A 10475-nucleotide genomic window follows, 5' to 3' on the forward strand; every position below is an offset into this window, starting at 1 on the left:
CATCTTCAGTTACACAAAAAATAAATTGGACAATATTTGAATATTTTGAAGGTTCCGGATCAAACTTACCTGACTATTAGCGTTGTTGTAATATTTAAATTTGTGTAATAGTTATGTCTTCATGTAATTTTTAGAAAGTTTTTTTGTTAAGTTTTTTGTATATTATTGTTGTCCACATCTAGTTTTAGAATATTTTAAATTTTATATTAAAGTGTTATTTAATTTTATGTGTAAAACTTAAATTCTGTAAACAAAATTTAAAATATTTATGAGATATAATTTTTAAAGGATTAAAACAATAAATAAGAAAATATTTATGAATCATAAATGAAATGTGTAATTGTAGGGACCAAAATGCAAATAAAAATATGAAACTTCAAATTTGAAGTTTTGAGTAGTGAAACTTCAAATATAGAGTTTCACTTCTCAAAATTTTAAATTTGAAGTTTTGAACTTTCTTTTTGGAGAACAAAAAAATTCATATTTAAAATTATATAATGTCTTTTGGAAATCCTATGTATTTTTCTTATTGGCTCCTTCTGTGTTTGTGTCTTTCTCTCTTCCTTGCATTTTTCTATCTTTGTTGTTTATTTTTCTCTTAAGAACTTCAAAAGAGATTTACTAATAGACATGACAAATTACAAAAGGTTCTAAACTTCACAAATTATAAAATTTATAATTAAATTAAATATTAAAATCCTTAATGGGTTCTAACCATGGGAGATGGTCTAAAAATCTTTGCGAGGATAAATTGTACATTCATTTTTCATAAATTGTTAACTATGTCATGTTTCGAAGAACAATTTGCGTTGTATCTACCAAAGTATATATATATGTGATACTAATTACTAGATAAATACGTGAAGATCTTTAAACACATATAATTCAACGTTTTTATTGTAAAAAAAACGTTTTTATTGTAGTCAAAATATCAAAAAATATACCCGAATATATTATGTATGTCAAAATAATACAAGTAATTAACTGTCTGTTCTGTTTTACGTTGTTTTTAGGTTGAATGTATAAAAATATAAGTGGTAATTAACTGTGTTACATATTTTTAGGCGTGACAGAGACCATGGGGATGTATATAGTGAGAGACGGGAAAAGTGGATTTTATATCATTAATTCCTCTGTTTCGCCCCATTGAAAATGACATCACCATAGCTTTAGTTCTACTAATATTTGTTCTCTCACTTTCTTTTCATGCATGGCTTTTGAGATTTGAGAAACCTAATTCCTAATATCTCCTCATAAATACTTATGTTATAGTTTCATGTGCTTTGGCATGTTATTAACTTCTTTTGGTATGTATTTAAGTATTCTCCGGCAAATTTAAGTCTTTTCCGGTCGCCGGAAAATCTTTACTCTCCATCTGGTTTCATGGATTATTGGATCGCCGGTTTCTTGGTTTTGACGGCCGGAGTTCTACTCCTTTCATGGCTCTGGTTCCGTTTAACAAACTCAAAAACAAGAGATGAAGACAAACAAGAAGAGAGTGAGAAGAAGAAGGGAATGATTCCGAAGGGAAGTTTAGGATGGCCGGTGATCGGAGAAACCCTAACCTTTATTGCTTGTGGATATTCTTCTCGGCCTGTTTCCTTCATGGACAAACGAAAGTCTTTGTAAGTCTTTTTCTATTCATTCTCTCAACCAAAAATTATACTAATAAAATTTCTGTGATTTATTCATCGTCCATGTTTTTAGTAACATACTTCTGTGTTATTTTCTAAATTAGATTACATATGAAAACACACTATTTAGCTCCATTTAATTACAATCAACTCATCTTTTTAGGCAAATGGGAAAAACTAGGAGTCATATAGCGATAGTTAATGCGTTTTGTAAATATAATTAACTCTTTTGGGATTGCGAATAGATAAGCTAAAACTCTTGGACGAAACATAATTTTAATTATTTAAAAAAAGACTGACAAAAAAAACAACCTGTCTTCATGTTCTTGGTCATCTACAGGAGCAAAATAGTTTAAGCGGAGGATCTTGGTTTTTAGTTAATGATTGAGTTCACTTAATTTCATGTGTCATCTTTATCGCTTCTGCATTTTTTTTTTTTTGAACTACTATCGGTTCTGCATTCTATATTATTTTCGTATGTTATTATTATCATCTAATAAGTAAAAGGGGAATACGCTCAGCGCTCAGACGTCCACGTCGGATGAAATAATCAGCCAATCCCGTTGCATCTTTCGTCCACGTCTTTGCTACGTTGGGCTTCATTACGATGGGCTTCGTTGTTATGTTTTATTTTTGTTATGTACCTGGCCCATAAGCCCATAAGCTTGGCCAAACGGAGAACACCGTATCGAGCCTCCACGAACCCTAGCCTTATTTCTCTTACGCAGACCGCATCGAGCCTCGACGAACCTCGACGAACCCTAACTTCATTCTCCCTTGCGCAGACAAATATCTCATCCCTTTCGTCTTTCCCACTTCTTCCGTTTAACGGTTTCGTCTGTTCATTCACTCCTTCATCAAATCCTCATTAACCTCCATTAATGGATCCCTTTCGCATCCCTCACTCTGATTTCTTTTATAACCCCAATCATCCCACCAGTTTGATTCCCCGCAAAACTATCTTCTCTCCCGATGAATTCCAACAGCAAAAACTCCGCATCCGGCGATCTTATCTCCAAGAAACCTAACGGGAAGGACGTTGTCTCCTCCGCCGCACCGGTCAAACCCTCCGCCGCATCGATGAAACCCTCCGCCGCGGCGATGAAAATCTCCGCCGCACCGACGATCCCCTTCGCCGCATCGATGAAACCTATTGGCCAATCCGGTGTCTCCGGTGATTCCTCTTCGACAAAACGTCACGGCAAGGCCGTTGTCTGCTCCGATGTCCCCTCTGACAACAGCGATCGCGTCGTGTTCTTCAAAGATGTGACGTTTGGACCACAAGAACACGAGTTGAGATTTCGACTGATCCATTTTTGGGAGGCAAAACACGCATTCTCGAAGATACTTATGGGTCTAGAGATGCTTCTGGTCGACGCAGAGGTTTGTTCCGACATCTTCTCTTTTTTTTTTTTAATTTGTTTATGTTGCGACACAGATTACTAACAATCCGGATTTGTTCATTCTAAACAGGGCACTGTGATTCAGGGATTCATCCCACCATCAAGGATGGACACTTATCTACGACACATGAAGCCCGGTTCCACCTACAGACTTACCAATTTTTTTGGTTCTAAGACCAAGAAGGTGTACCGGGTTGCTGATCCAGACGTGACCATTGCGTTCTCATGGAAGTCTGTCCTCTCCGATCTCACAGACACTTCGGCTTGGTTTCCTGAAGACCGTTTTCGTTTCCATGGTTATGAACAGTTCGAAGCGGCCTGTGACCTCAAAGGGGATCTGTATGGTAAGATCTCTTATATTTTATGATCTGTGCTCAGTCTATCTGTTTATGTTGATCAGATATCTCTTGATTATTTATTAAGTTATGTTTTTATCGCAGATTTTATTGGTCATATCAAATTGGTGAATGAGCAGGCTCTTAACGAGAGTTTTGTGCTTGATGAAGTCGAGATAGCTTCTGATCGGCGAATTTTGGTTCATGTTCAGACACATGAGTGAGCCATCTAAGTTTTATGCTCTAGAAGTATACTTCTTTGTTTAATAAATGTGTTCTCTTCGATGCAGTGGTCCTGTGATGAAGCTCTACATATGGGACAAGGTAGCAACAGCCTTTTGCGAGAAGTTTAGATCGCTTGGAAAACCTCCGAGTGTTATCATGGTGACAACTGTGAATCCTAAGCGTTTAGGAGGTTCGTATTATCTAACGATTGTTGTGGTACATAGATGTTAGTAAGTTGCGTGGGAATCACAGTAGTATTAGGTGTTGAGAAGGGCTGTTTTATGGCTAGATTGTTTGATTAATTTGTTATTTTTTGGGTATGGAAATTGGTTATGCTACAGGTGCTTTGTCTCTGTCATCTCTATCATCTTCACGGGTTTTTTTTGATACGGATGTTCATCAAACCAGGGAGTATCTGGCTTGGTATGTATTCATCTATATATTTGCACCGTTTACGTTAATCTACCGACTGTGTTGCTTATTTTGTTTTTTGAACATTTCTAGGCTTGAATCAAACTCGGAAGTTGCTAATAGAGTTAATGCTGAGATTGTCACCAAGGCTGAGACAGCTACAATCGGTGAGCTACTCACTTACATGAAGCAGGAAGGAGCGAAGGTACGACATCTCATGCTTTCATACTTGCATTGGAATTAGATTTGTTATTGAGTATCTTCACTGTTGTAATATTATAGGTTGCTTGGTTCGAGTGTACGGCCACCATTGATGATGTTGTGCGTGGCTCAGCTTGGTACTACATTGCTTGTGGTGGATGCAAGACTAAAGCTACTAAAGGACCTACCACGCTTATGTGTAGGAAGTGTGGAAAGACTGAGATTACTGGTGCTGCAGAGTAAGAATTGTAATTATATTTTTTTGTGTCATATATACCATCAACGTCCATTATTAATGCGCATTTGAAACAGGTATCTCAGCAAGCTATCTGTCTATGACAACAATGATCATGCGAGCTTTGTACTTCTCGGTGACGCTGGGTTTGAGTTAACTGGGAAGAAAGCATCTGTATTGGTTGAGAGTTACTATGAGGTAATCACATACCTGTCCATCGTTCAATTTTTGGTTGTGTTCTAACAATTTTTTAGATGATATCGTATTTTCTATTTGGATAATTTTTGCTTCGTTGGTTCATTTGTTTATGTTGAGGTTTACCCTTTTTTAAGTTGCTAAAATTTATACAGTATTTTTATTTTTAGTAATAATTATGTTGTTTATTTTAAAATAGTAAGGGACAAATAAAAACTTGAAAAAATTATTTTACTTTTATATATTTCTTCCATATATATTTATAAAATTATCTCTTATTTGTATGTAATAAAAATTAGGGAACTGAGATAATTGAATTATACATGATTTATAGTAAACTTTAGAGTAGACTTTCTCTATTATAACATATATGATTTAAAAAATAAGAAAGGTACAAATTCTCCTATTTAATTATTTGATATTAAAACTACGAATACTACGTAAGTAATCATCATTACACTATTAAATCACTAAACGACTAATTACTTCAACTCTTGCTAGAATCCAAAAATGATTTTATTTGCCGAACACAAAAAATGTTGGTGCAAGGGGTCGAACCCTGAATAATGAGCATATACAAAGGATGCTCTACCACCGGACTAAATACACACTTTGGGAATCTGATCAAGACAAAAAAACATTTACTTTACATTTTTTTGGCAGGAACTCAATTTATTAATTAGTTCTTTTAAAAATAAGTTTCATTAAATAACGGAAAACAATATGTTCCTTTAGAAAGTATTTATATATGTTTAATTTTATATATATATATATATATAATTGAAAGGACATAGAGTACGTGTTAATAGAGTCACCAGATCATTCTTGCGTCATTAATCATGCGAAGGGAAAGGCATCGGTTACTTATTTTTTGTGTTTTTATATTTATTGACGTGCTCCCCAAGAAAAATTAGTCACATAATTGGCTAAAACCAAGTGCTTAATTTTCTGGATATTAACTAAGGTTTAGGAAATTTCTTAATACATATTAAATATAATGATATTTGTATAAACCCGGGCGTAGCCCGGGCAAAATATCTAGTTATTATAATACTCTAAACATCTTTGTTGTGGTCTTCTGCTATTCATTACTTTTCCTCATTATAAAAATAAGTGGATTTTAAGTTTTTTGTATATTTATTAAGAAATTACAAATTTTTATTAATTTTTTTTTGTTTGTCTAAAAACAATAATAAATACATATAATTCAACCAATAGAAAATCATACCGCAAAATACAAATAGTCAAAAACATAAAATTATATTTATTTTTTACATGAAAATTTGAAAACATCAATTAAAATGAAACAAAAATTTTCTCTTAAAAATCACCTAAAATGATACCGAGGAAGTATTATTTTCTGTGTACTAAAAAAGGTTTCAAGATGGGTCCTCTTGAATACCCACTGATTGACAAAAAAAAATCTCAACGATTTATCTTGTATACTGTTCGGACTGAAAACACTGACATGATAAGGATTTCTGCAATGTCAATTAAGTTTTGTATAGTTGTTAGTATTTTGCATTTTTCAAACAAGAAAGAAATAAGTAAATTACTGCAATATCATAAGATGTGTATATACCAATCCATGTCTGCTTAGTCGCACATAGAATTCTTACCATTAAAATGATGTATCATCTCACTCCACCTTTTTAACTTTTGAAAAAATGTTTATGGATCAAGAATTTCCTAAAGTCTGTATATCTACTATATATTGTATATGACTAGTTAGCGTAGAGTGTTCATACCAAATATTATACCGTAGACCATACATTTTCTTTTGAATTGGGAGGTGTTAGTTTTATGTTCTTACGGAAATCTATATACATGTAACCATATAGGTATGGGAAGGTGTTCAAGACGAACATAATAGGGACACCAATCATAATATCAACCGATGCAGAAGTTAACAAAGTGGTGCTCCAAAACCATGGGAACACATTTGTCCCTGCATACCCTAAATCAATCACTGAACTACTTGGAGAAAACTCTATTCTCAGCATCAATGGAGCTCATCAAAAGAGGCTACACACTCTCATTAGCGCGTTCCTTAGATCCCCTCACCTCAAGGAGAGGATCACTCGAGACATTGAGGCCTCGGTTGCTCTCACTTTAGCTTCTTGGTCTCAACTTCCCTTGGTTCATGTCCAAGATGAGATCAAAAAGGTATTGCGTTTTGATAGTACGGTGCCACAAACCATTGCACTGCAACTTGATCCGTATAATGTTTTATTTGTTTGTAGATGACGTTTGAGATACTAGTAAAACTGCTGATGAGCATATCTCCTGGTGAAGATTTGAATATTCTTAAACTAGAGTTCCAAGAATTCATCAAGGGTTTGATTTGTATCCCCATCAAATTCCCTGGCACTAGACTTCATAAATCCTTAAAGGTCATGAATCTTTCTTATGATATATAATCATATCAATACATCATAAACTATTTAAGTTTTGTTAGTCACATTTGCATGTAAATTATTAGGGTTTAACTTTTGAGCTAACCATGCAGGCCAAAGAAAGGTTAATAAAGATAGTTCAGAAGGTTGTGGAGGAGAGACAAGTGACTACGACCGAGATGCCAAATTCTCCAGCAAATGACGCGGTGGATGTGCTCTTAAGAGACGTTAATGACGGTGGTTGTTCGGATAAGCAATCTCACCCGTTAGATTTCATCAGTGGAAAGATCGTAGAGATGATGATACCCGGAGAAGAAACGATGCCAACGGCGATGACGTTGGCTGTCAAATTTCTAAGTGACAATCCCGTCGCTCTAGCTAAACTCGTGGTACGTATTGATATACAAACTTCCACAGCACCCACCACACGTGTGTGTCTCTAAATGCAAATTGCCGACGTCTTCCGGACCGTAGCTGAAGTGATTTTAACGGCTGAGATTTTAGTTTTAGATAGTGGAAGTGGAACTAAGTGTGGGGCCAGAGAAAAGGGTTTTGACTTTTGTTTCCGTGTCATGTCGCTATCGAAAGTCTTCTTGACGTGACACTAGAGTACACGCACGTGTGGGAACTGAAGAGACACGTGAGAGTATAGGAACCGTAGGATTAAAAAAGCGGTGTGGACGGTGTCGGAAGAGGACGATTTGAATTAACGCCTTTGTCTGTACGAGCGACCACACCGCTTGTCAAAACAGCGTTTCACGTCAAGGAAAACGCTGTTTTCAACTCCCTCATTAATGTTTCAATCAAAACGCGTTATCTATTTTTCTTTTCACATTTTAAAATAGTTAATACAGATTTTATAGAAATTTAATTGATTGCAGGAGGAGAATATGGAGATGAAGAGGCGTAAATTGGAGTCGGGAAAAGAATACGGTTGGTCAGATTATATGTCTCTCTCTTTTACTCAAAATGTAAGTCCCACTAGTTGAAATAAGTTACCAATTAATTATTATTTTTAAATAATTACCACATAGTATTAGCTTGTCTTTGAAAGAACTAATGAATGTTTAATTGCTTTGTAAATTTTAGTTTATTTTTGACCTTTCGAATCACAAACAGGTGATAAATGAAACGTTGAGAATGGCTAATATCATTAACGGTGTGTGGAGGAAGGCTCTTAAAGATGTGGAAATAAAAGGTATGTCCCTTTACCATTAGCACGCATTAGGATTAGGTATCGACTTTATATAACATATGTAGGCATGCTTATCTTATATGAATTCAAAGTATTTAATGATATACTTGGATATAAAATTTGATGGGTGATTGCAGGTTACTTGATACCAAAAGGATGGTGTGTATTGGCATCATTTATATCAGTTCACATGGATGAAGATATTTACGAGAATCCCTATCAATTCGATCCGTGGAGATGGGATGTACGTGACTACTACCTATCATTAATAACATTAAAGTTTATAAACACCATGGTTCGTTTAGTAGATTATCGAACTTCTACTACTAATATTTAGTACTTATCTTTTTATGCAGAGGATTAATGGAACGGCAAACAGTAATATTTGCTTCACACCCTTTGGTGGTGGGCAAAGGCTATGTCCCGGTTTAGAACTATCTAAGCTCGAAATTTCCATCTTTCTTCACCAACTCGTAACCCGGTTCAGGTAAGCCCATAAATGACTTGAAGTGTACATAAAAGTTTCATAACTTTATTTTTTTTTAAGTTTCATAACTTAGTCCAGCCAATGGTATAAAAAATCACTTTAGGTTGTTGTAGGACCTTTAAAAATCTTTTATAATAGACTGGGACATGTAACTTAAGTACTAGTCGCATAACCCATGTTAAAATCCGATTATCCACGTTTGAATATGTGCATGTGTATAATAAAGTTGTAGACGACACAACAAGATAATTACGTTCTACCAACGCATACGGCATACTAAGTATTTGATGATGTACATACTACATTAATTATCATACATTCCAATGAAACTAAGTCAGTTGTAATGTTGTACATGTAGTTGGACAGCCGAGAAAGACGAGATCGTGTCATTTCCAACGGTCAAGATGAAACGGAGGCTTCCGATCCGAGTGACTCCGGTCGAGAGAACCTCTCCTATCTCAGTTGAAGATCATTAGCTAATATATCCTTCAAAAGAACCAAGTGTTTAGGCAAAAAGAAGGAGAGAAGCAAACAAATATATTTTAAAAATATAGCAGAAAAGAGAAGCAAACAAGATTGGAGAGTAAGAGCAGAAAGAGCCATACGTACAGCTAGTGATGGCTCAAAGAGCAGAAAGAGACTCTAATTATTTATATTTTTTGTCATGTCAAATTATAAGCGTTGGTACTTGGTTAGGTTGTCCCTTTCTCTTTTATTATCGTATCAAAGCCAAACGCAACTTGAGATATGATTCCATAGATATGTATGGTTTTCGTGTAAATTGATATAATCCTAGGCATGTCTCAGTTAAAATCTCTATCTAGTTTTTTACTTTTAATTTTTTTGTCTGTACAAATTTTTGTTATTGTCATATAAAATAGAGTTGTTCATAAAATAAATCCACCAAAAATTGATCTCCCGTCTCTTTCGATGATACGATGATCACGAAATTGTGTTTACTTGGACCGACGGCGTGATAGTATATATTATATAACATGTATCATATAATAATATGTGATATTAAAACTTAAAAGAGTATAATTTGGTGGGTGGTGAAAAGAATAGATTGAAATTTATGGCTGCCATAGTATGGACAAAGCCATGCACGAAAGACGAAACATGTCCATGGGGAATACACGTGCATGTTGTGTACGTCGACCCACCTTGTAACTATTTCCATTATTATCAAATTCGTGGAGTCTTTCTATTTCACCTTCGACACCGCCAAATTTCATCATTATTTTATTTATTTGCTTACTTACGATGAGTTTTATCTACTCTGTGTTGTAATATAATAGCCCGATACAAAAAATTCTGTTTCAAATGTGATTATAAGCAAATTAATGATTTTTCAATAAGAATAGTAGGATTATATATAGGCATACTAGGGGTTTTCCTGCACCACGTGCGGTAAGCAACTTTTTAAACTTAACTTATATTTAAAAATAAATTTTATTAAATATTATAGATTTTACTATTTTTTCACTAATATTTAATATAGATTTGATATATATTAAATCAATTTGTATAAAACTAATAAAAATGATATAAAATTGTATAATTATCAAAAATTTAGCCTAAACAATATTTATAAAATTTGTAGATATATAAGAAACTAATGATCTTATGATTAAATATTTAAATTTTAAAAAAATTGTAGAAGTTTTTGAAAGCTTTAGTAATACAAATTGTATAATTATACAAAAATAATAATATTTCGAAATTTAAAATATTATATATGAATATATTTATTTTATC

At 34.1% G+C, this 10475-nt stretch overlaps 1 protein-coding gene across 4 annotated transcripts; it reads left to right on the forward strand.

Annotated features, from left to right (window-relative positions):
- Window positions 1–1100: 1100 nt before the first annotated feature.
- LOC106354012 (3-epi-6-deoxocathasterone 23-monooxygenase CYP90C1) lies at window positions 1101–9557 on the forward strand. Of its 4 annotated transcripts, XR_007318226.1 has the most exons (10): window positions 1634–3017; window positions 3108–3381; window positions 3478–3592; window positions 3663–3787; window positions 3939–4020; window positions 4102–4213; window positions 4291–4448; window positions 4522–4642; window positions 6481–6805; window positions 6883–7022. XR_007318226.1 is itself a non-coding variant. In XM_048745062.1 (9 exons), exons 1-9 carry the CDS (start codon window positions 1384–1386, stop codon window positions 9191–9193), a joined length of 1518 nt encoding a protein of 505 aa, XP_048601019.1. In that variant the 5' UTR covers window positions 1101–1383; the 3' UTR covers window positions 9194–9557. The 4 variants fall into 4 exon arrangements, 2 of the variants coding, with proteins under 2 accessions (XP_048601019.1, XP_048601020.1); XM_048745062.1 differs by lacking the exons at window positions 1634–3017; window positions 3108–3381; window positions 3478–3592; ... (3 more) ...; window positions 4291–4448; window positions 4522–4642 and adding exons at window positions 1101–1625; window positions 7149–7424; window positions 7917–8006; ... (2 more) ...; window positions 8587–8717; window positions 9076–9557 and having other exon boundaries at window positions 6883–7032; XR_007318225.1 differs by having other exon boundaries at window positions 3939–4213.
- The last annotated feature ends 918 nt before the right edge of the window (window positions 9558–10475 follow it).

This window comes from Brassica napus, chromosome C1, assembly GCF_020379485.1.
Source record: "Brassica napus cultivar Da-Ae chromosome C1, Da-Ae, whole genome shotgun sequence".
In the NCBI taxonomy this organism is placed as follows: Eukaryota; Viridiplantae; Streptophyta; class Magnoliopsida; order Brassicales; family Brassicaceae; genus Brassica; species Brassica napus.